This window comes from Mustela putorius, unplaced genomic scaffold (assembly GCF_011764305.1).
Source record: "Mustela putorius furo isolate JIRA1106 unplaced genomic scaffold, ASM1176430v1.1 tig00003962_pilon_pilon_pilon, whole genome shotgun sequence".
Classification (NCBI taxonomy): Eukaryota; Metazoa; Chordata; class Mammalia; order Carnivora; family Mustelidae; genus Mustela; species Mustela putorius.
The window spans coordinates 12,383,712-12,410,056 of NW_025422106.1; the positions used below are offsets into that span (position 1 = coordinate 12,383,712).

Here is a 26,345-nt window from a genome sequence, read left to right on the forward strand (position 1 = left end):
TGTCAAATCTACATGGAGAGACTAAATTTATAAAGAATTATAAATCCTGCCAAAAGTGATATAAAGCATTTTAATTATTTTACTGGCTGATGAATCTGAGAGTTATAGATTCACTGGGTCCCCAAATTTTGTTCTTTTTGATCCTTTGTAGCAAAATCGTGTGGTGGGAGCTATGCAGCTGTATTCTGTAGATAGGAAAGTGTCTCAGCCCATTGAAGGACATGCGGCTAGCTTTGCGCAGTTTAAAATGGAAGGAAATGCAGAAGAATCTACGTTATTTTGTTTTGCAGTACGGGGTCAAGCTGGAGGGAAGGTGAGTTTTGGCTTCGCAAATTATTATTTAGGGAGAACTTATCTTTGTCTTTCTACTAATTTAATTAGTCCTCTAATTTCAAAAGTCTTCTCTCTCCATTGTTAATTTGTTATTAATATAAAGATTTGTGGCGACTTTAAATTCTGCTTCTAGTAATACTTATCTAAATAATGTTTTCTTGTGATAGTTCTCTAAAATGAATAATGTTCTTTAACAACTTTTTTATATCAGCTGTTTATAGTGACACTTTATTTTGCTTATCTTTACCAAAGGCCTTAGTTTGATGTTTCTCAATACTGTGTATAAGAATTAAGGTTGCTACAATGTACGTTTGTTTGCCTTATATCTAGAGAGTGTGACTTAGTAAGTGGAGCCCATCATCTATATTTTGAATGCCCTAGGTAACTAGATAGATTTGGACCACAATTTGAGTAATATCTTAAGTCAGCTTCTCAACCCTGGCTATACATTGGAATCACCTGGACAAATTGAAGTACTTTATATCTTGAGGTTCTTAGTTATAATACAAACAAAGCCTGGTTGACTAGATTATAAAAAGTTTAGTGAAAAGATAACAGATAGTTTATAATTTGCTAGGAAGGTTAAGGACCAGGCTTTGGGAAAAAATGAGGAGGAATAAGAGAGAATGGGCAGTAGCCATGTTCCTAGCCAAAAGCCCTGACACAGAAGTCTGAGGATTCACCTGCTACAGTGCCTGCACTTGGATGCCGCAGTTGGTACTCCTGGCCCTGGCAACTCAGTTTAGCTGTCGTTGTAACTGCCAGAGTAGAATCTCTGAAGTCTTCCGTAAGTAGTTAAAAAAAATTAAGATAGAGGTGGCTTGAAATCCATATCTTCTTAGCAGTGAGGGAATGGATGCATGGGAAGTTAAAATTCTGCATAGAATTTCAGAATAAGAATCCCTGAACTGAGGAATGATCCAGTCAGCCTCTTAATATGGTGAAGATAGCCATACCACCCTGAACACGCTCATTTTCCTCTGATCTTGGAAGCTAAGCAAGATTGGGCCTGGTTAGTACTGGGATGGGAGAAAACATTGGTATTTTGGTCTAAATTGATTGAATTTCACGAAGAGACACTAAGTTTTAGAAGTCAGATATTATCCTTAAGACATAAAGCTGAGATATATTTTGAAAAGTCCTACTGGGAAAAAACTTCAATGTCATTTTTCTAGTATCTGAAAATCTGTGTAGGTTCTTTTTTTTTTTTTAAGCACTACTTTATTTTTATTATTTTATTTTATTTTTAGTCTTTAAAAAATTTTTTTTTAATTTTTAAAATTTATTTTCAGCCTAACAGTATTCATTGTTTTTGCACCACACCCAGTGCTCCATGCAATTGGTGCCCTCTCCAATACCCACCACCTGGTTCCCCCAGCCTTCCACCCCCGCCCCTTCAAAACCCTCAGATTGTTTTTCAGAGTCCATAGTCTCTCATGGTTCACTTCCCCTTCCAATTTCCCTCAACTCCCTTCTCCTCTCTAACTCACCTTGTCCTCCATGCTATTTGTTATGCTTCACAAATAAGTGAAACCATATGATAATTGACTCTCTCTGCTTGACTTATTTCACTCAGCATAATCTCCTCCAGTCCTGTCCACGTTGCTACAAAAGTTGGGTATTCATCCTTTCTGATGGAGGCATAGTACTCCATAGGGTATATGGACCACATCTTCCTTATCCATTCGTCTGTTGAAGGGCATCTTGGTTCTTTCCACAGTTTGGCGACCGTGGCCATTGCTACTATAAACATTGGGGTAGAGATGGCCCTTCTTTTCACTATATCTGTATCTTTGGAGTAAATACCAGTAGTGCAATTGCAGGGTCATAGGGAAGAACCTGTATAGGTTCTTGAATGCTTTATCTTTTGTACTCTACCATGGCTTTTGGAAGATAGCTGTGTTTTCTGCTATAGTTTGCCATAGCTTTTGAAAGAAAACCACTCTTTTCAGTATGGATACTTAATCTAATGAAAGATGAGACCCTACGATTTTCGTATGGTATGTATCTTGAAAACTGTACTGTTTTTTATTTGAGTCTGTTCCTGACATGACTACGCTAAATATATAATGCTCTTTTATTGAGTTTTTTTCTTTCTTTCTTTTTCTTTTTTTTTTACTTTTCTTGCCTGGCTGATATGCAGCATCAGATATTTTGAACCAAAATGTTCTCATCCATGAGGTATATGTGATTAGAGAACCAACTTAGGTATATACTTTCCATCTGTGTTAGAGAGATGTATAGGTAGAGAAAAATTTAACAACTTAAGTTAGAATTCTATTTGGAAAGAGTAAATTATAATTGGAAACGATGAGAAAGTACCTTCCTGGGTCATATATTACCATTCTGTGCCCTTAATTTATGGTAGATTGAGGTGTGATTCCCTCTAGCTATTCAGTTAGCTTTTTAAAAGTTTTTATCTTAAAAGAATACATAGGAGGCCACAAAGGCAGTACAGAGAGAGCCCTCTGTTTTTTACCTAGTTTTTGGTTACATCTTGCATAGCTACAGTACATTTGAAAAACCAGAAATTGACATTGGTACAATTGTATCATTCTATGTCATTTAACAGGAGTAAATTCGTGATATATACTGTTCTATCACCACGGATTCCTCTGCTTCCCCAGTGTCTCAAACTCCTGCCTACTAATTTACTCTCCATTTGTGTAATACTATCACTTCAAGAATGCTCCATGAGTAGAACTGTATAACATGTGCCACTTTGAGATTGGCATTTTTTTTTTCACCTGGCGTAATGTCCACAAGAATTTTTAACATTATTGTTACTAAGGAGTATTCCATAGTGTAATTGTACCATAGTTTAATATTCACCTATTTTAGAACATTTTGGTTGTTTTCAGTGTGGGGCTACAAATAAAGTTGCTGTGATGATCAACTACTGAATGAGAGATCTGTATCAATTTTATTTTCTTTTAAACAGTTACATATCATTGAAGTTGGCACACCACCTACAGGAAACCAGCCCTTTCCAAAGAAGGCAGTGGATGTTTTCTTCCCTCCAGAAGCACAAAATGACTTTCCTGTTGCAATGCAGGTATTTTAAGCAAAACAAATGGACTTTTAAAATCTCTCCTCCAAATTAATACCCAAACAAAATTAATCCCCAAACTGCTACTCACAGTCAGTGTAATTTAGTAGTGCTTAGAAAAATACCCTTTATTCAGTAGTAAAGTTTATTAGTGCTCCTTTGTAAAGAAGTGTTCTTAATTTTCATGTAATGAATAAACTGGGTTTCCTAAGTTCAAAATTATGTTTCTCTTTTATACATTTTACTTATACTCTTTGTTAATTGTAAGAACTTGGGGTAGTAAATGGCAATAGAAATGAGGAAACCATATATATTTCTCATATAAGCCTCTTGTCAAAGTTCTAGAATTTAGCGTCTCTAAAATGGAAATGAATTAATTTTTCTCTCTGTAAATTCATGATTTTACTGAATTGTTGATTTTCTTTGTACAGATTAGTGAAAAGCATGATGTAGTATTCTTGATTACTAAGTATGGTTATATCCACCTCTATGATCTTGAGACTGGTACCTGTATCTACATGAATAGAATCAGTGGAGAAACAATCTTTGTTACTGCACCGCATGAAGCTACAGCTGGAATAATTGGAGTCAACAGAAAGGGACAAGTAAGGAAATCTTGAAACAAATTAAGCAGTGAAATAAAACTACCATGAACTTTGCTTTTTCTTCCCAAAAAGCAAATGGTTTGGATGTCAGAAATAATATACACATAAAAATACAGAAGCACATGGTAAAAAGTCTCCCTTTGGTCCTGATTCAAAGAGAAACTATTTGACACATAGCCACTTAGGATTGTGTTTATCTGTCTTTATTGTCAAAAGAAATATTTCTTGGGTGCCTGGGTGGCCTTAGTCTTTTAGTTGTTCGGCTCATGATTTCAGCTCAGGTCCATCTCATGGATTGCATGATCTGGGGATCAAGTAGGGCTCTCTGTACTCAGCAGGGATTCTGCTTGAAGAGTCTTTTCCTCTGACCCTTCCTGCAATCAAATAAATAAGTCATTAAAAAAAAAAATGACTCTCCATGCAAAACTATTAGGGTCACATTTGGCAGGTGGTTTTGCTTTTTTTTAATAGGTTTTTTCGTTTTGTGATTGCTAAGTCAGTTAATCAACTCCTGGGGAAAGAATTCTTTCTACATCTCTTTTCCTGTTATTAAATATTTAATGTTGGAAAGTGCTGTGTTACAATAGCTATTGCGGGGTACCTGGAAACTTATCCAATTAGATAGGGGAAGTATTACTTATTCTGAAATTGTCAGAAGCAATTCATTTTCTGTTTTCTTAATATTTTAGCGTGATCAAAAATATTCCACCAGGAGGTATCTTATTTTCTAAAAAATGGTTTAAAATTTCAAGCAGTACTATTACTGGTCTTGCCTTTTTCTTGCTTTTCAAATTAGTAGTTTTCCCAGATAGTAAGCAAAGGAAGCAGATAGGTTCCCCTCCACCTTTGTTCTGTTAATTTCTGGAAAGTGGTATGTATGTAAAGAAGCAGATCCTGTAGAGAAAGGGAGTCTTTCCCTGTCTGTCCATTCCCTGTCTGATCTCCACACCTGATTAGGTGCTTAGGCTTTATACTGCCAGAATTTAGGTAGCTCTCCTCTTCTACATCTATCACAATGAATTACAATTGCTTGTTTAACTGCTTCAGTCACTACTCTTCGTTAGAAAGGGGCTTTTTAAAAAAATTGTATTTCTATACCAGTCAATGTCTTGGCACTAAACAACTTTAAAAATTCAGTAGCTTTCATGTATTCAGTTGAATGGGTCTCTCTTAGAAAAATCAGGAATGAGTTGGCCTTTTGGTGAACTAGTTAGTGATAATTTAATTATGAAGTTGTTAAACTAAAGACCTCCTTATTTCTGTTACCATGCTGATATTTTTAAGGTAATAAAGTATCTGGGAAAATTTCACCATATATATTTGCCATTTGTAACTCTGATTCTGAGAACTTACTGATGATTCTCCTTCCCAACAAATTTTCTGGGCCAGTTCCTTTGAGTAGGGAGATGGGTGTTTATAGGGACCTTAGGCCTTAAGTCATTTCCTCTGGTCTTTGGTCAAAGTCAGTTGCTGCTGGGCATATGCCCTAAAGGAATGAGTTTGTGGTTTCTATTGGTTTAAAAATCAAAAGCTTAAAAAAAAAACAAAAACTGTCACAAGTGTTCTTGTGACATTTTTGCCAGTATGTAGCTTAAATTCTGAACTTGACTTTAGAGGTAGAGGAACCTTCTCTGTCCCCTGTAGATATTGAGTACTGGTTGCTAGAAATCTGCTAGAACAGTAAAATAGGATAAAGATGAATCTGTGGATTTGGTGTTTGGGAAAGACGAAGGCATAGCAATTATTAGGAAGCTTCAGACTGTAACTGGAACTGGATTTGTTCATCTTCCTTATTTTTCCTGGGAGCTAAGCATTAAATTAAGGGTGAGGGTCTGGAATGCAAATGACTATAAAGAACAAGTAATTACTCCTTCCTTTAATGTCTTAATTTGTAGTAGAATGACATGAGGCAGATAGAGGATAGCCGAAGTCCTGGAGCTGGGGAGGGGTCCCTCTGACCTGTAGAAGTGAAAGCATTTAGAAGTTAAAATTTATTCATTTTTCTCAAAAGGAAAAATAGAACAGACAGGGTACACTGTTACCTGTCTCTTTTGATTATTGAATTCTCAGATTGTGTTTTGATTCTTGTTAGTACTGGCACAGAAATTTCCCATTTTCATTTACTTAACAAATATCAAGCGTTTATTTCAGGCAAAACAGTCTGGTGCTAATAATACAACTAAGGAAAGGTAAGTGCCTGTCCTTATGTGGCGTAGTGACTGAGAAACAGATGAGAAATTCCAGTATGAGAAGTGCTTGTTGGGATAATATGTTTGTAAGCTGAGGTGTATAACCAGATCTGGTATAGGGGAGAGGAATGGATATGTAAGTAGTGAAGTGAAGGCTCCCTTTCTCATGTCAGTTGAGAGTAATTTAGAATTTAGGCAAGTAGGGCAGAATTCTGTGACAGTGATTTTTTTTTTTCTTTTTAAGGAGAATTAAGGGTAAGAAACTATTCTCCAAGTGCTCTTTACTGATGCTACATTTATAAAGCATCTACTGCATGTGTTGCAGTATATTAGGTGCTTGAAGATTCAGTGATTCCCTCCCCTCATTGAGTATATAATCTGGTCTCTAGGAGTGTAAATGGAATTAAAATTACTGAAAATCCTTGTTAAAAAAAATCCTAGAGTTAAAAGGAATATACCTTAAGCTTCTTCCAGATGAGCCCTAGATTTCATTGAGATTGCAGAGCTTTTTCATAATCCTATAGATTGTCCAGACTCTCTCCCAAGAATCGATAAACCACATAGAGAGCTGCCTTTTGGAGCTCAACTGAATGGGGCCTAAATTTTGACATTAACCATGTTACGAATGAATGGATGATTGCAAAGCAATTAGTTCAGACAGTGTGGAGATAGTATAAAATAGGTGGTTATTTATATTATAAATATTGTATTTATATTATAAATATGGCCATGTTTTAAGAATCCCCAAATGGATTACCAACCCTTAGTCTTCTTTCTCCTGGGCGGTGGTTTTTTAATTTTTTTTTTTAATTTTTTATAAACATATAATATATTTTTATCCTCAGGGGTGTTTTTTTGTTTTGAGAGAGGGTGCATGTATGCATGCATGTGCATGAGCAGGGGGAAGGGGCTGAGGAGGAGAGAGAGAGACTCTCAAAGCAGGTTACACACTTCAGCATGGAGTCCAACACGGGGCTCTATCTCATTACCTTGAGATGATGACCTGAGCGGGAAATCAAGATTGAGACTCTTAACTGACTGAGCCACCCAGGTGCCCTTCAGTTTTTTAAAATTTATTTATGGCAACAAGAATGCAGTTGTCACAATTTCATTATCTTTTATGACTCAGTAGTAAACAGCTCTAAACAAATTTTGTATCATTGATATCCAAATGACTACATTGCAGCTATTCATCAATCTTTAAATTGCAGGTTCTGTCAGTATGTGTGGAAGAAGAAAACATAATTCCTTATATCACCAATGTCCTACAAAATCCTGATTTGGCTCTGAGAATGGCTGTACGTAACAACTTAGCTGGTGCTGAAGAACTCTTTGCCCGGAAATTTAATGCTCTTTTTGCCCAGGGAAATTACTCAGAGGCAGCAAAGGTAGCTGCCAATGCACCAAAGGTAAATAGTTAGGGAAATGAAATTGCCATGATGGGATTCATGTTAATATGTTCTGTTTCTAATAATGTTAGAAGTGGAACCAGCTCTCTCACAGAGAAACTAACCCTTTTTAGGTTGCATTTTCCTGTAGTATAAGTTACTTGTCAATGCCTCTAGACTTGGTTAGCTCTTTAAAACTCAGTGTCAGATTATGTAGATCTAGCTAGCTATGATTTACATAGATGTAATAATGTTCAATTAGTTATAACACTGTTTACCCTCATCAGTGATAGCTACTGATTTTTATTTCTAAACTTCAAAATTAAATAGATCCTATTTAGTTTATGGTAAGAAGATTGTCTGAAATTGTAGCTGAGGGCGCCTGGGTGGCTCAGTGGGTTAAGCCGCTGCCTTCGGCTCAGGTCATGATCTCAGAGTCCTGAGATCGAGTCCCACATCGGGCTCCCTGCTCAGTGGGGAGCCTGCTTCCCTCTCTCTCTCTCTCTGCCTGCCTCTCCATCTACTTGTGATTTCTCTCTGTCAAATAAATAAATAAAATCTTTAAAAAAAAAAAAAAAAAAAAATTGTAGCTGAATTTATTCTCACCACCTTACTGTAATGTTGGACTGAATTAACACTCTATACCCCAATCAGTACAAAGTTTGCACTTAATGTGAACCTGCAACAACAGCCAGCCATAACTGCTTTACGATTAAGCTGTTCTCTTACACATTGGTATTGTAATTGGATTGATATATTTCTGATTCTGAGTAATTTTACAACCTTGAACCAGATGTGTGACAGATACTGACTGAATCTTTGCTATTTAGTGTATGGAACATTTGAAATTTGTTATTGGTAGATGAGGTCATGCTTTTAAGATTGACTCAAGAGATCCTTGGAGTTATTAGTGTAATGTTGGATCACCTTTAAAAGGAGTCTTGCACATTTCTCTTTCTTAAAGGGAATCCTTCGTACCCCAGACACTATCCGTCGGTTCCAGAGTGTCCCAGCCCAGCCTGGTCAAACTTCTCCTCTACTTCAATATTTTGGAATTCTTTTGGACCAGGGTCAGCTAAACAAGTACGAATCCTTAGAACTGTGTAGACCTGTACTTCAGCAAGGACGGAAACAGCTTTTGGAGAAATGGTTAAAAGAAGATAAGGTACATAAACTTATGTTAACATACTTTTGCTTTGATCATATTTAAATACCATGGTAGCAAGTTAGAAACATCTAGGCTGCACCAAAATGCCCATTATTTACTACTTATAGGAACAGAACAAGGACAGACATTGTATGAGATGCATTAACTTACTACCTTTTTGAAAATGTATTTAACTTTTATGTCGTGTTGAGATAGGGTATCTTTGTTAGTTTTTTTGTTTGTTTTTTGTTTTGTTTTGTTTTTTGTTTTTTTTTAAAGATTTTATTTATTTATTTGACACAGAGAGAGAGAGATCACAAGTGGCAGAGAGGCAGGCAGAGGGGCAGACCGGGGCGGGGGGGCTGCGGAGTAGGCTCCCTGCCGAGCAGAGAGCCTGATGCGGGTCTCGATCCCAGGACCCTGGGATTATGACCTGAGCTGAAGGCAGAGGCTTTAACCCACTGAGCCACCCAGGCGCCCCTTTGTTCGGTTTTTTAAATGGAATCCAGGATTCTTGCTTGGTGCTTAAGAGTACTAACCTGGAAGCAAATTGCTATCTTTTTTTTTTTTTTTTTTTTTTTTTGTAAATTGCTATCCTTTTGCTTTTGGAAAATTTTGGTATGAGATGCTTACTTCAGTATACATACACATATATGCATATGGTCAACATATGTAAGACTCTTTTGGACATAGGTTATATATTCTTTTATCTCACATCCCATACTTGATATACACAGTAGTTTCAACCTTACAAATACATCTTTTAGAAATACCCAAGTATTATCAAAATTGTTGTATTTGCTACTAGTAACAAGTGTTTGGATGTGCAAGGGAAACATGAAATGTTGAACGATTGTTGATAAGTTACAAAACTTCAGGGCTATCTAATTAACAGTGGTAGGGATTCTCAATTACATGGAAAAATATTTAACTAGTTTCTTGAAATTTATTTAAATTTGACTCTTTAAAATTTGTTCTTAACCAGCTTTCTTTTCTGTAGGGTTTCCCTGTATTTTTTGTATTTGCCTAGCAATTTCTTTTTACACAAAGCAGTTAATAGCACTGTGTTTCTTGAGCACATTATGGAAAATGTTGCTTATTTGTAAGGCAGCTCACAAGTTTAAAAAGTTGCTTGGTGGCATTATTCCTTTCAGTCCACCATAAAAAACCTTTTTCAACAAAGTGGTAGTATTGAATTACTCTGTCTTATATCAGGACCTGAGGTGGTACTGTTTAAAATACTCTGGTAGTGAATAACTTTTAATATAATTATACCTTTCAGTTTTAGTGTTTACTGATAATATTTTTACATTACTAATTCTAAGTCCTTGTTTCTTGACCCAGCTTCTAGCAGTCTTATGGGATACTGGAGAATAGTGCTTCAGAGTTGGGATGCTTGGACAGGAGTCATTGCTGAAGAATAGTTACTAGCCATACTAGCGAGTATTTGAGGTCTGTTCTAATTGTTTAAGTTAAGAGAGAATGGGAACAGCCAAGGTAACTGAGTTGACCTATATAGCTATGTGAAAGCTTTTTAGGTATCATTACCTTTTTTGTGAAAATGGTTGTATGGGATTTATTTATGGTAAAAGGATACTGGTCAGCTCTGTACTAGTTAGCATGTTCAGTTAAGAGGTATAGACTCCAGTAGAACTTTTTACCTCTCAGTGATAAATGCTATTCTCTGACATAACCATTAAAAGTAGAAAATCAACTCTAGTATATAAATCAAAACTCTTAGGGAAGCTGTTTTCCGGATTGGGCAGCTGACTGATGCAGTCTGAATAGTACAGAGGAGGGTATTTGCTTGTATACCACCTAAAAATTCTAAAGTTTTTATCTCAGTCCCTGTAAAATTAGTATGTTCTGCTTTGCGACCTTAGATCTAAAAGTCAAAATTATAATGGAGCTTAGATCCCATAGACATACAGATTATACCTTAATTTTTTTTTTAAAGATTTTATTTATTTATTTGACAGAGAGAGATCACAAGTAGGCAGAGAGGCAGGCAGAGAGAGAGGAGGAAGCAGGCTCCCCGCTGAGCAGAGAGCCTGATGCGGGACTCGATCCCAGGACCCTGAGATCATGACCTGAGCCGAAGGCAGCAGATTAACCCACTGAGCCATCCAGGCGCCCCAGATTATACCTTAATTTTAAGAAGGGTCCTTAGGGTAAGCCTCATCTGACTCCTTAAATATTAAATTTTTATTTTATAACATTACATTAAAAATTGGGGCCATGTTGATCTGATGATCTGAATATTCATAAAAGATAGAAGTACAGGATTCTACTTTTTAGGTACCTCTTCCTAACAAAGTAGTTGGTTATATCTATAAGTATGAATGAAGTCTTGGTGGGCCTTTTATCCTTAAGTAGAATGTGTGGAGAATTCTGCTGAGACAGTGCTGTGAATACAAGATGAAGAGTCTTTACTAACCACAACCCTTGCATATTTATAATATATTCTGGGACAATTGTAAGTGCCTGTCATTAGTTATTTATAGTGAAAGTAATATTAACTGCTCATTTATAAAATAGCTCATGGATTACTAAACAGTCTCTTTTTCCCTTGGACAGCTGGAATGTTCAGAAGAACTGGGTGACCTTGTGAAATCTGTGGACCCTACATTGGCACTTAGTGTGTATCTGCGGGCTAATGTCCCAAATAAAGTCATTCAGTGCTTTGCAGAAACAGGTCAAGTCCAGAAGATTGTTTTATATGCGAAAAAAGTGAGTTCAGTGAAACAGATTCTCAATATAAATTCATTAAAACATTGAGAAATTAACTTACAGTAATGGTCAATGAATTTAATAGTGAATTTCTTTAAACTTTGAATTACTTGAAAAAGCATAAAAACCCTGTTTTAGCTCTCACATAGAGAATTACACTTAACTTAGAAGTTACATGCTGGGGTGCCTGACTGACTCATTTGATAGACATGAGATTCTTAACCTTGGGGTCAAGTTAGAGCCCCACATGGGGTAGAGAGATTTCTTTTTAAAAATGAAGATAATTTTGCTTGGCTTCTCAGAATTTAAGATGTCACAGGCCTCTTTAACCTCTTAGAACAAACTTTGAAATGGTCATTCATTGAAAATGAGTAATTAGTTATAAAAATTTATAGTTTTCCATTCAAATATGTTATCACCAAGGGGTCTATTCACCTAATATAAACCAAGGTCAAAGTGAGCATGTTAACTTAATTAAAACTGAATTTGTACTTGCAGTAGTTCTATATTAGTAAAATTCTGTTGTAGAAAAAAGCCTTCAAATGAAGGCTAAACAGAAATGAAACTGTACAGCAGAAACTTTGCAAATCAATGTCTATTTTTAGGTTGGATATACTCCAGACTGGATATTCTTGCTGAGGAATGTCATGCGTATCAGTCCAGATCAGGGACAGCAGTTTGCCCAAATGTTAGTTCAGGATGAAGAACCTCTTGCTGATATCACACAGGTAAAGGCATTAAAATGTATTCTGCAGAAGTTGATTTAAAAAGTGAGTTCGGGGGAGGGATCTGGGTTTAAGCAGCTTTGAAGAATGGGTTAACCTTTCTTTTTCTAATAGAAATTAGAGCTGTGTCTGTTAACATAAACCTCAAATATCTTATTTAAAAAATAAACAAACAAAAACAGAAAAGCAAGTAGCAGAAGAATGGACAGGAAGATACCACCCTTAAACAGTTTTAAAGCATGTAAAACAAATTCCGTCTTGTTTAGAATGCACATATAGTAAAAATATGAAAAAATATATGGGAATAATAAAGGCTGGTTTCTGCCATTGGGTGAAGGAAGAGATGCATATAGGAAGTGGGACTCAGAGACTTTTCCTATTTTGTGTATTTTAAATAGTTCATCAAAATTTTAGAACTATTGTTTTGATTGATTTTATTCTGCTCGTATATGTAGTATCTTGACAGTGTTTTTAATCAGAATTAAAAATAGCTAGATGACAAAAATTTATTCTTAAAATTATGAAGTTACATTGTACAAATTATATTTAAACTTGGGTTTCGTTCTGGCAGTTTTTGTATATGTAAAGTGATATTTAATTTCATTTACAAATTTTCAACAGGATCATAAAGCAAGTTTTAAACATCTTAAGAAACAGTTCTCATTAAATTTTTTTCCCTTAGATTGTGGATGTCTTTATGGAATACAATCTAATTCAGCAGTGTACAGCATTCTTGCTTGATGCCCTGAAGAATAACCGCCCATCTGAAGGTCCTTTACAGACACGGTTGCTTGAGATGAACCTTATGCATGCGCCTCAAGTACGTTTTTCCTGCATTTAGGCATGTTTCCACTGTTCTAGTTAGTAGATATTGAGAGCTTCTTAGATTAAGCTGTTTGAAGCTACTGTGATGCGTATTGAATCTTAGTGCATAATCTGGATATAGAATTACTGCTGTAAATGGGATATAAAATAAATTTGTCCTATTTGTGGTTTTATAGGTTGCAGATGCTATTCTAGGGAATCAGATGTTCACGCATTATGACCGGGCTCATATTGCTCAGCTGTGTGAAAAGGCTGGTCTGCTGCAGCGTGCATTAGAACACTTCACTGATTTATATGACATAAAGCGTGCGGTTGTTCACACTCATCTTCTTAACCCTGAGGTACTGTCGTTTTATCTAACAGATGGCTATATGATTGATTGGTATATAGAAAATGTGGTTGTAGTACTGAAGTTAAGTTCGTTAAGTCAAGTTATGTTCATAATATCGAACATTAAGTTCAATATTATTTCATTTATGTATTTGTTTACCTGTTTATTTTGTCCTGTAGTGGTTAGTGAATTACTTTGGGTCCTTATCAGTGGAAGACTCCCTAGAATGCCTCAGGGCCATGCTGTCTGCCAATATTCGTCAAAATCTGCAGATTTGTGTTCAGGTGGCTTCGAAATATCATGAGCAACTGTCAACTCAATCTCTGATTGAACTTTTTGAATCTTTCAAGAGTTTTGAAGGTAATTTAGAGTTTCTAAGTTGTTTTTAATAGAGCCAAGAGGGGTATTATTATGATATTATACTATTGGAAATTCTGTCTTTCTACAAGCAAAATTTTATGGGACAATTTGAGTTTTATTTATTAAATGTCAGCCCTTTTATGTTGGATTCTAGAGATGTGCAGCGAATGAGACTGTCAGCTTGGATGTATTATAGATTAATTAAAGACAGAATTTTAAGACATAAACCTAAATAGTAGCTTTGTCGTAATTGTATAAAATGAAAATATTAATGGTCAGGTATAATAAGATTTCACACTTCTGTTGTCTGACTCTTAAAATGGCAAATGTTTCTAGCCAGGGACATTTTGCGACTTATCATTATATACTGGGTTTTCTCAACCTTTACACTAAGATAATTTGGGGAGTCTTGTTTGTTTTGTTTTGTTTTGTTTTGCACCATAGATAATTTGGGCTGGATAATTTGTTTTGGGGGTGAGTTGTCATATGCATGCAGGATATTTAGTGGCATCCCTGGCTTCTACTTCTAGATGCCAGTAGCAGCTAAAACAGCTGTGATCACCAAAAGTCTCCCCAGACATTGCCAAATGTCTGTCTCCTGGGAAGAAAAGTACCCCATGTGAGAATCACTGCTATACTGAGTAGCAGTGTAATCCCTATTGGATGACGCTTAGGTTTATTAGCTAAGCTTCTGGGCCCCAGTCATCTTTTTTTCCTTCTATTTGTCCTGTTGCTCTAGACAGAAAGAATAAGATTTCTACTACTTTACTTAATTTCTCAGTTTCTGTATACTATACACTAAATTTATTCTATTCATTCAAGTACAGTAGCCACTAGTGACATGTAGCTATATAAATTTGAAGTAATTAAAATTGAATACAATTAAAATTTTAGTATATGTGCTGCCGAAGCGAGCACTACAATTAAAATTTTAGTTCTTCAGTCACAGCAGTCGCATTTCAAGTACTTAATAGCTGTGTATGGTTGGTGCCTACCATATTGGACAGTGCATTTATAGAACATTTTTATCACAGAAAGTTCTGTTGGACAGCACTGCATTAAATTCTTTTCAAACCACTTTTGTATTTTTCCTATTAACTGAATATAGGAAAAACCTGCTCTAAAGGACTTCTTTCAAAATTTCTCATACGAAACTGGTATGATTTCATTTAAAATTTCTCCTGTGGAACATGGTATGATTAGCTTTGGTATTAGGTAGCTGCCTCCTAACTACTTCTCAGCTATTAGAAAACTTAGAATTGTCTGTTCTGTAGGGATTTAAGTGAATGTTCATTTATTGAACTGATTACTAGATTAATTAGTATTCTTATTGAGCTTTTTGAGCAACCAGTTTTTACTTGGGGCTATACAGTAAAAGTTATTTTTAAATTGAGGTATAATTGACATGATGTTTCTTTAATTGCTTAAGTATTTTTCAGTTCTGTCATTCTCAGAGGTACATCTATGCTTAATTTCAGTTATTTGTCTCTTTAAGGTCTCTTTTATTTTCTGGGATCCATTGTTAACTTTAGTCAGGACCCAGATGTGCACTTTAAGTATATTCAGGCAGCTTGCAAGACTGGGCAGATCAAAGAAGTAGAAAGAATCTGCAGAGAAAGCAACTGCTATGATCCTGAGCGAGTCAAGAATTTTCTCAAGGTAAGTGGTTTTGAGTAATGCACTTTCTGGCTGGATTGAAGATCAGTAGTTTTACATAGGTTTCATCATAGTTTTAAATATTTGTTTTCACTAGTGCACCCAGGTGGCTCAGTTGGTTAAATGTCTGCCTTCAGCTCAGGTTATGATCTCTGTGTCCTTCAATGGAGCCCCTTATCGGGCTCCCTGCTCAGTGGGGAGTCTGCTCCTCCTCCTCCCTATGCCTCTCTCCCCTACTCAAGGGTGTACGTGCTATCTCTCTCTCTCTCTGTGTCTGTTTCTGTGTCTCAGATGAATAAATTTTTAAAAACACTGTTTCCCTTAACGGGAAATTCTTAACATTCTCAAATTACGTGCTAAATTACTTCTTCCATATTTAATACTCTGGTTTCCTTCGAAATAAGGGAAGTGGTAAGTAATACTTAAGAATGAACACTTCTTGGGGTGCCTGGATGGCTCAGTGGGTTAAGCCTCTGCCTTCACTTTGGGTCCTGATCTCAGGGTCCTGGGATTGAGCCTGTTATCTGGCTTTCTGCTCAGTGGGGAGCCTGCTTCCCCCTCTCTCTCTGCCTGCCTCTTTGCCTACTTATGATCTCTGAGTGTCAAATAAACAAATAAAATCTTAACCGAAAAAAAAAAAAGAAGAATAATTAACATCTCTTTAAAAGAAGAAAAAATAGCACTGTGTCAAAAGAATTTCTTTAAAAGAAGAAAAAATAGCACTGTGTCAAAAGAATTTCTTTCACTTGAATTTTGGAAGAAAAATTTGAAAAGTAGTTGGAGATTCTCAGTGTTTAGATTTTCAGGTATACTCCTCTTAAAGATTAAGGTCAGTTTGCCCTCATGTCCTTCAGGAGCCTGTATTTACATGAAGGGTTTGTTATCTAAAGGACCTAGGTTTCTCTCTCATTGAAGTAGCTTTTCTCTAGAAACTCAATATTAATTGTGTGTAATTAATTAAACTGAAGGTAAGATCTAACAAAAGAAAACCCTCAGCTTTTCGACACTAGTTATAGAAAAGTAAGAACTGCCTGTGTTGCAGTGAAGAATAATGGTTTAAAGATTTTTAGCTCATCAGAACATATGGGCAGTTAAATTTGTTTGATGTTTAGTTTTACTGTCATATCTACCAGTTATACAGTAAGGAAAATAAAGCTTTAAAATTGGCAGTTGCCGATAAAAATAAACTATAGAAAACTTTGATTACCCCTTAAAAATATATTTTGCACTTAAATTTTATACACACATACATGGGTGTGTGTGTATATATATGAAATAATTCCAGAGACTGTATATAAAGTTAAGTATTTTTTGTCTTTTGGAAGAATTTTACATTGAAACTAAAACCAAAACAATTATTTTGTAATTCAGTATACTGAGTTTAAAATACTGTACTAAATAACATAGATAATCTAAATCTATAGTTTTATTAGCTGCTGTCCCTTCTGAAAAATTATTGCTGGGCTCTAGATTAAACAGCTAAACTCTTAGTTACTAAGTATAGAAGTTGCCTTATATTTTAGATTAAAAGATAAATTTTCACCAGTATCTATAGCTTTCTATGATGTCTTGGCCATCATGAGTATTCTGAGTAACCTAGATAGTATGCTGTGTTCAAACCCAAGGCTTTCTGGTGCCAAAAAGCCCTCCAGATCAGGAAGATTTGATGCTTTATTTAGAGTACCCAAGAAAACAATTCAGTTCCTCTTTTGAGTATCAGTACTGTTTCCTTTTTTTTTTTTAAATATTACCTGATTCTCACACTGATTCCTTTTTTGTTACTAAGCTCTTAACTGTTACGCTTCAGTTGTCATTGCTTTAGAACTGGGTTTGTATTTTTCTATTATTTATATGTAAAATGGTACTAAATTAACTATTTTCACTTAATTACGATCTTGAGCTTCAGAAATCCTCTGGATTTTAGCATGGTATAACCTTATGTTGCATAGCCCCTGAGATCTAACGAGAAGAGGACTCCCCTTCCACACATCACACGGTGAATCAGGTGTAAGTTTGATAGAGTAGGAAAATGGATGTTTTTTCTGGGCTTTTAAACCAGTCAGCCCTGGTTCAAATTCTGTTGTGTCATTAGCTATTGTTTGTTCATTTGGTATTTGTCTAGCTGTTACCTAAGGCAAATTGACTAGTATGCCTTAGCCTCAGTTTCTCCATCCAGAAGCTGTGTTCATCTAGTCAAGTACCTTGTATACCATAGGTGTTCGAGTGATAACTATTGTTAATAAACTGTGTTGGTGGACCTTGGAAATAAGGTAGTCAGCCAACATGTGATCATTTTCTATCAGGCAACTTTCCCCTTTGGTTTTATGTTATTCCTGACTTTATGAAGGAATTTTATTTCCAGCTGAAGTTAAAGGTAAACCTTGTGTCTTATCTTCAGTCTGAAATGGGAACTCTGTACTTAGATATTACTATTGTATTCTACCTTGTACCCCAGTAGTAAGAATGAGCATACTAGGCCCTTCACTCACTTTCCTTATTGACCTGTATAATGCTACATCTCATCATCGCGGTCATTAAATTTCATTTTGGAGACACTAGCCGTATGGTAATTGACTGGTGTGATATGTAAACTCTGAGAAGAAAAATACTCTGATCCTGAACATTCAAGTGCCATTTATGTGTTAGCCACCAGGAACACAGAGATTGGTAGATTATGACTTCTTTGGAAGGCAGCTATGCTCACCACTACACCACCAATGCTGATTGATGATGACTTCTTTAAAGTAGCCTGTGACAGGATGAAATGTTGTCATAATATCATTTGGCTCATGCATTCACCCTGTGGAACTATAGCTCTCTGTAGAAAGCATGGAACTGTTCTTCAGACCCATGATCTGCTTTCTGCTACTTTTGATCTTATTTCTTTTATCATTTTTCTTTTCTGGTTGTACTTAAACCACAGTGGCCTGCTTGCTATTCCTGGAACTCCCTGAACTCTCTCCTGCCCCAGGACATTGCTTGTGCCCTTTTCTACTTTTTTCTCAAATCTTCATGACAAGAATTCCTTGCCTTTATTCAGATTTCTGATGAAATGTTATGAGCAAGGATGTCTCAGATTACCATGTTTAGAATAAAACCTACCTTCCATCTTCACCTCATCCATGTCCTGCTTTATTTTTCTTTAATACACTTAACATTACGAGACCTTGCCTTTTTCCACCAGAACATGGTTCCCTGAGAGAATGCTTTACCTTATTCCCTGCTATATCTTAGTGCATAAGAACAGTGTCCAGTATATAGATCCTCAATAAATATGATTTAAGTGAATAACTTAATGTTTAAGAAAACCTCTGAATGTGTTTATATAATTTCAGTTTTGTTCTTTAAAATGTTTAACCATAATAGCTAGTGGGTTAACCTTTTTAGGAAATAATTTAAACTATTAGCATTTTTCCCATATGTGAAATCGCATGCAAATTTAGGCAGTCAAGAAAAAACACTAGTTTTTAATCTACTTTTCTAATCTTAAATTTTCTTCAGAAATATGGTATAGTTGTCTTAACCAACAGAATTCTTAAAGACCCATGCATGAGACTAAAATGCCTAGGTAATCTTACATTACTGTTAAGTGTATTTTCTAAGTGGTAAAATAAAATATATAAAATATATAATATTTTATGTGGATGTTAAAGAGGAAAAAGAATAGTGTGTTGATCCACTGACTTTCTGATGTTCATTTAGTAGGAAAAACTTGGCCAACTGAAATCTTATGGATAGGTAGATCAACATTTTTTCTAGAAATTATTGTAGCTGTTAGTACAGAGTTTCCATGGTGCTAAATAATACATGCTTTAGACTTTCCTTAATGGCAAAAATCTGCAGCTGGACTTCCACTTCAGATTTACAGCCATTTTGATTTTTTATTTGGATTTTCTCCCTTCTTCCATAGTTAGTTTGGTGTTCTCTGAACATTTCATAGGCTATTCTTCAAGTTATTTATAATTGGATGAGTGATATGCACTAAACTTATGAACCATTTTATTTTAACATTGCAAATAATGTTCTCAGTGGCTGTCATTGGGGAAAGTCCTGTTCTGCTTAGTTGTACTTCCTTATTAGACTGACATAGAGGAATCATTTATTGAGGAATGTTTCATTGTGTATAAATGAATTCCTGATGGAAACTATTGTTTTTTGTGCTGTACCTTATGTCTGTGGAATTTAACAGGACATGTATCAGGTAAATGCCCAGTACAGGTCTTACCAACCTGTCTGTAACATCTGTGTCAATCTATAAGTAGGATTATAGCTTGGTATTTGTAATGATAAAAGCAGTTGGTAATTTAAAGATGTCTTTTCCTTATGTGCTTGCTTTTTTCTCTGTCTCTCTCTCTCTCTTTTTTTTTTTTTTTTCGTAACCATCATGCTGTTCTTTAGACTTTATTGTAATAGTGTTAGAGGTGGGCCATGTAGATTGGAATTTGGGAGGGGTAAAAAATCATTAGTTTGAAACAACTATGAACCATTTATATCGTCATTTTTATAATGTGACTGTAGTTCTTAAGTCAACTCCAAACTCACTTGCAATGTTACTATTAAAGTCCTACTGTGATTATTTTATATCCTGAATGCCACTGGTGGCTCACAAATCTGTTACTTTTTTGATAAAGGGTGTATGTGGAAGGACTTGGTATTTTGCTATGAATCTGAGTCTAGCTTACTAAAAATTGAGTGGAATTACGAAAAATTTAGTGGAACACCAGCTACTGGGGCATTTCTTTCTTTGAGAGAAGAACCAAGTTTATGTGAGCCTCTCCTGCTAGTGTAGAATAGATTCTCATATTTTACGTAGATTTGATAGTAAGTCTTCTTTTTGTTCTTTTTTCAGGAAGCAAAGCTAACAGATCAGTTACCACTTATCATTGTATGTGATCGATTTGACTTTGTCCATGATTTGGTGCTCTATTTATATAGAAATAATCTTCAAAAGTATATAGAGATATATGTACAGAAGGTAAGTAATACTTAAAAAATACCTTACCTTAAATTCTACTTCTCACACTCTGGAAATCTTCATATCCTTTTGAAATTCTGTACAAAATGGGAGTAGCCTGCTACAGTGCCTGGCAACTTTTTTCTTTTCTCGTTCAGCATTGTTATTTGGATTAGAATTTTACCTTCATGTTAAGCGTAAAACAGAACAGACTGGTGTAGTTGAAGAAGTTGGGTGACCTACACACTAGTTACTTGATAACCCAACCGCTGAGGTAGAGGCCATAGACTCTAGAGCAGTTTTAAAACCATCTTAAACATAGATATTTGAAACCTTACCTTCTAACTTGAGAAATGGAAAAGCAGTTTTGCTGTAATGGAGGTCTTTTAATTAGTCTTTCATACACATCTTATAGCTTCTTTGGGTTTAGAGCAATGCTGAGGTAATTAACCAACCCCTTTCCTCCTTTTTCTGTCTACTTATAAATTTAGACTCTTGGTTTATTACTGAACTTTCAAATTGAGCTTAAAAGAGGGAAATAAGAGTTCCCTTTTTTTTAAAAAAAAAAAAAAACCCTTTTTGTTTTGCTTGTTAGTGACATAATGGCATTTTTTTTTCAACCATAGGTGAATCCAAGTCGACTTCCCGTGGTTATAGGAGGATTGCTTGATGTTGATTGCTCTGAAGATGTCATTAAAAATTTAATTCTTGTTGTAAGAGGTCAATTCTCTACTGATGAGCTTGTTGCTGAGGTTGAAAAAAGAAACAGGTATAATACCATTTTAACCTACATAAATGTAGATAAATTAGTAGTCTTTCTTAGCAGGCTAATGGATAAAAAACACAGACTCTCATTTGCCTAAAAGCTGTTGGATAAAACTGGATCATAATTCCCTGGAGACACCTAATTTAGAAGTGACAAGCTAGCTATATTGCTGAGAAAAAAATCTGTTTTCTGAAACATTACAGTTTTGTCATAGATATTATTTACATGTTTATAATTACAGCTATGGTTTGGCTATGTTTCTAATACAAACTATGTAAAAGGTTTCTTTTTAGTTAGGTATGACACCACTGTTTTAGTAAGTAATTCTTTAATTAATTTATGTCAGGTATAATGAGAGAAAAGAATTCCCTGTGTAACTCTGGGTTAAACTGATTTTTAGTTTGAACCTTAATGTGACAATATGAATTCTGAATTTCCAGTAGAGGAGAATATAGTATAAGTGCTTCTAGTATTATACCATGAAGTCTTTTTGTTTTAGCTGGGAAATTTTGATGAACTGGTTTAGAAAGTGTTACTGTAGCAAATGAGGTTGGTGGATTGGTTTAACTGTGGGAAGTTACTCTATGAAAAGGTAACAAGAAAACCTATGTGGCTTAGTTTTAACCTGAGTTGGTATAGGTATCCTTGAAATGGTATTCTAGGGTGCCTGGGTGGCTCAGTGGGTTAAGCCGCTGCCTTTGGCTCAGGTCATGATCTCAGGATCCTGGGATCGAGTCCCACATCGGGCTCTCTGCTCGCCAGGGAGCCTGCTTCCTCCTCTCTCTCTCTCTCTCTGCCTGCCTCTCTGCCTACTTGTGATCTCTATCAGATAGATAAATAAAATCTTTAAAAAAAAAAAAGAAAGAAATGGTATTCTAGAATTTGTATTTGAATATTTCAAGCAGGAAAATTCTGTATTCAAAGACAATGGAAATACAGAATATAATACTGATTTTAAAAACTTGAGCCTGGTCTGAACGGATTATAGGTCGTAATAATTTAACATTTAGAAAGAGGTTTTAGTTGCATCTTAAATCTAATACCTGAAAACCATCTTGTTTGTATATTCTAAGCAAATAGCCAGATAAACTTAGACAGTTTTGTCTTTAAGTTACAGATTACATTGTGATGAACTAGATTCACATCTGAGTCACTAGTTTATATGCCTTAGCTAATACTTATTTTTTCAGTTGCCATGGCATATCTGCTTGTGTTGCACTTGCTTATAGGACCATGATTTTTTTGCCTTAATACAAATTTGTGTCATTACCCTAATGGGAATGAGTTCATAATAACTATACGAGTTCGGTAGCCAAAATATGGCCTGTTATTTTTCCTGTGGGTGCTTTTATTTTTATTATTATTTTTTTAAAGCTTGTTTATTTAAGTAATCCTCTCACCCAGCATGGGGCTTGATCTCATGACCGTGAGATCAAGAGTTGGAGGTTCTACCAACTGAGCCAGCCAGGCGCCTCCTCTAGGTGCTTTTAATACTTACACCATTGTCAAAAGAGTATTGGGTCATCAGAACCACTGAAACATAAGCTATAGCTTAGTGAAACCATGCTTCTTGGTGGAGTGGTCATATGACTGCTAGAATTATTAAACCCAGAGCTTCTAAAGCCACCAGATTTTATTCACATTGTGTATTTAGGGTCCTGCCCCCTTTGGCTGTAGATAATGTCTGTTAATTGTGTTAAAATTGTAAGGAACTGGGGCACCTGAGTGGCTCAGTCGTTAGGCGTCTGCCTTCAGCTCAGGTCCTGATCCCAGGGTCTTGGGTTTGAGCCCAGCATCGGGCTCCCTCCTTGGCAGGAAGCCTACTTCTCCCTCTCCCACTCCCCCTGCTTGTGTTCCTGCTCTCACTATCTCTCAGTCAAATAAATAAATAAAATCTTTAAAAAACTTATAAGGGAGGGGCGCCTGGGTGGCTCAGTGGGTTAAAGCCTCTGCTTTCCGCTCAGGTCATGATCCCAGGGTCCTGGGATTCAGCCCCACACTGGCTCGCTGCTTAGTGGGGAGCCTGCTTCCTCTTCTCTCTCTGCCTACTTGTGATCTCCATCTGTCAAATAAATAAATAAAATCTTTAAAAAGAAAAATGATAAGGAACCTTAGATAATCTGGCCTGTTTTTTGGTATGACATTCCCATCTTACTTCCAAACAAAATTTATCTGAAGTTTAGGTATTTTGGCCAGTATTTAAAAAAAAAAAAAGGTATTTTTTCTATATCTTCTAAATAGTGTAGCAGATAGGTCTGGGAGACTCTGAAGAGAATCTTCTATACCTTTTGTATAATCTTGGACAAATCATTTAGCTGTCTCTGAATCTTAATTTCCCAATTTGTAACAAAATTGTTGAGAATTCAAAATTATATATGGGAGAGCATGTTATATACCATAAGGTATTTCTGTAGTTAGCATTGTCAAGAGTTGTGTGTTTTTTAATAATATATTGTGTGTGGTTTTGTGTGTATATGTGGTTGTTTTGTTTTGTTTTGAAATACTAGATTGAAACTGCTTCTGCCTTGGCTAGAGGCCAGAATTCATGAGGGCTGTGAGGAGCCTGCTACTCACAATGCATTAGCCAAAATCTACATAGACAGTAATAACAACCCAGAGAGATTTCTTCGTGAAAATCCTTATTATGACAGTCGCGTTGTTGGAAAGTATTGTGAGAAGAGAGATCCACATCTGGCCTGTGTTGCTTATGAACGTGGCCAGTGTGATCTGGAACTTATTAATGTGAGTACTGCTAGCTAAATGTTTACAGAGAGAAGGCTGCATTTTTAAATACCTGTTGTATAATGTTAGATTAGTGAATTTTGAGTTTCGTGGTGGCTTTAGGTGATATAGAGCATTCCTTGTAGTTGTAACTTTTTTAAAAAACTTGATTTGCCAATAATTCCTTATAGTTGTAGCTTTTTAAAAAAAACTTTATTTGCCAATAATTGTGAATTTAAAGGGGCCAAAATAGTAAATTAAGTCTGTATTCACCTACTAACATTTTAACCCCAGTAGTTATATCACCTGTGTTCTCATCACTGTCTCATACATAAACACACATACACACCATACATATATGTATATATATATATGTACATATGAGAATATGGTACATACTTCCTTAGTGTGTATTTTCTGAGACTAAGAGTATTCTGTTTTCATGACCACACTGTAGATACGAACTTTAGTCATCTTGATACTGAAAGAATAATTTTAAAATCTGTCTTATTCTAGTTTTGTCATTGCCCCAATAATGTCTTTGTAGCATATACTGAATTTTAATAAAAACTTGGTTGTGACCTATTCAGGTTTATATGTAAAAGTGATGGATTAAAAAAAAGAAACACGAGCAGGTATAAATCATAAGAAATAACCTTGAAAACTAAAGTTAGTTTATAGAAATTCTTTACTTTTTATTTTGAAACTAACCTTTAGTATCTTATTTAGGTTTGCAATGAGAATTCCCTCTTCAAAAGTCTTTCCCGCTATTTGGTACGCCGAAAGGATCCAGAATTATGGGGTAGTGTGCTGCTGGAAAGCAATCCTTACAGGAGACCCCTAATTGACCAGGTAAAATTGACAAATGTGTTTAAGGCTTATCTTTTTAACTATGAATAAAACCTTTCCCTGGTGCCTGGGTGGTTCAGTGGGTTAAAGCCTCTGCCTTCGGCTCGGGTTGTGATCCCAGAGTCCTGGGATCAAGCCCCACATCAGGCTCTCTGCTCCGTGGGGAGCCTGCTTCCTCCTCTCTCTCTGCATGCCTTTCTGCCTACTTGTGATCTCTGTCAAATAAATAAATAAAATAATTATTAAAAAAACAAAAAAACTTTCCTGTCATCATACCCATATGTACTCAAATAGATCATATTTAACTATGAGAGAAGGCAGTAAAAAGTAGAAAATAAAATTATACTAACATATATATTGCACACACATCATAAAAATGGTTTTTAGAACCCTAAAAATTGAAGGCTCTTAATGTTTTTAAATTCTTTTGATAGAAGTACAAATATAGAAGAGAATAAATTGAAGGTTATTTATTTTTTGTTCCTGTCCTAGGAAGCATGTCTAAGGAAAATTCCCATTTTAGATACAAAGCTTCCTGGGAGCCATACAATTAGCCAAAAATAGAGGAATTACTGAGTCAGTAGTGCCACATCTATGTAGTTGAATTTGTAGTTAGCCATTAAATGATAATGAGGAGTGGTTATTACAGATAATATTTTAATCAGGGAAAAATAAGTTATGTAATTAGGGTGGTTTTTCTGGAGACTGGAAGTACACATGATGTGGGTATACGTGGATTTGTGTAGAAAGACCTTTTTGTGATGAGTTTAAAGGTATTTTTCCTCCTTCATTCTTATTTCAAGTTTTCTGCTGAGATGCCACCTTATTCTTATCAGATAAGGTCTTCAGTAACCATCTTGATTTTCAGTACTTTAACTCCCTAAATAAACAAATATATATATATGTATATATGTGCACATACATACACACACATACATATGTATGTGTGTATATATAGATCTCTCTCTCTGTATACTTTGTAGGTTGTACAGACAGCCTTGTCTGAGACTCAGGACCCTGAAGAAGTGTCAGTAACTGTCAAGGCTTTTATGACTGCAGACCTTCCTAATGAACTCATTGAACTGCTGGAGAAAATTGTCCTTGATAACTCTGTATTCAGTGAACACAGGTACGCTCTAAGAAGGGTCCATTGGCTGTTAATATTCAGTCTTAAATTGCGACCTATCACTTTTGAGAAGAAGATAAAGACAAAGCTTAGAGAATGTTGTTTGAATTCTGACTCTTCCAATAGCCTCCTCTTCTTACCCTGCCTCTGAGACAAAAAACTCTTCATAGCCACAATGTTTATTCTTTGACTAATAAGATTTTGAAATAATGCAATTTTTTTTTTCTTGAAAGGAATCTGCAAAACCTCCTCATCCTCACTGCAATCAAGGCTGACCGTACACGTGTTATGGAGTATATTAACCGCCTGGATAATTATGATGCCCCAGATATTGCCAATATTGCCATCTGCAATGAGTTGTTTGAAGAAGCATTTGCCATTTTCCGGAAATTTGATGTCAATACTTCAGCAGTTCAGGTAGATCTTCAGATTGCCTAAGTTGATTCAATGTATGCATTATACTGTTAGGCTCAGCATAATTGATTGCTTTGGCATAGAAAAGCAATAAAATCCTAACTGTTTATTATATGTGCTGCCAAAGCAAGCACAATCCTAACTGTTTAAATTTAATTGCTATGTGGCAAGATTCAT

The 26,345-nt window shown here is 35.6% G+C and overlaps 1 protein-coding gene across 2 annotated transcripts in view; it reads left to right on the top strand.

The window, feature by feature from the left end:
- Positions 1-26,345, top strand: part of CLTC (clathrin heavy chain) — a 64,244-nt gene that overhangs the window by 23,887 nt on the left and 14,012 nt on the right. For both annotated transcript variants that reach the window (XM_004747264.3, XM_004747265.3), the window contains exons 4-20: positions 152-313; positions 3,275-3,388; positions 3,814-3,987; positions 7,388-7,585; positions 8,529-8,729; positions 11,289-11,441; positions 12,047-12,169; positions 12,849-12,986; positions 13,168-13,332; positions 13,502-13,682; positions 15,178-15,341; positions 20,188-20,313; positions 20,919-21,061; positions 23,566-23,800; positions 24,509-24,631; positions 25,612-25,757; positions 25,988-26,171. In XM_004747264.3, coding sequence (XP_004747321.1) covers positions 152-313; positions 3,275-3,388; positions 3,814-3,987; positions 7,388-7,585; positions 8,529-8,729; positions 11,289-11,441; positions 12,047-12,169; positions 12,849-12,986; positions 13,168-13,332; positions 13,502-13,682; positions 15,178-15,341; positions 20,188-20,313; positions 20,919-21,061; positions 23,566-23,800; positions 24,509-24,631; positions 25,612-25,757; positions 25,988-26,171 — 2,730 coding nt within the window. The remainder of the gene's footprint in view (positions 1-151; positions 314-3,274; positions 3,389-3,813; positions 3,988-7,387; positions 7,586-8,528; positions 8,730-11,288; positions 11,442-12,046; positions 12,170-12,848; positions 12,987-13,167; positions 13,333-13,501; positions 13,683-15,177; positions 15,342-20,187; positions 20,314-20,918; positions 21,062-23,565; positions 23,801-24,508; positions 24,632-25,611; positions 25,758-25,987; positions 26,172-26,345) is intronic.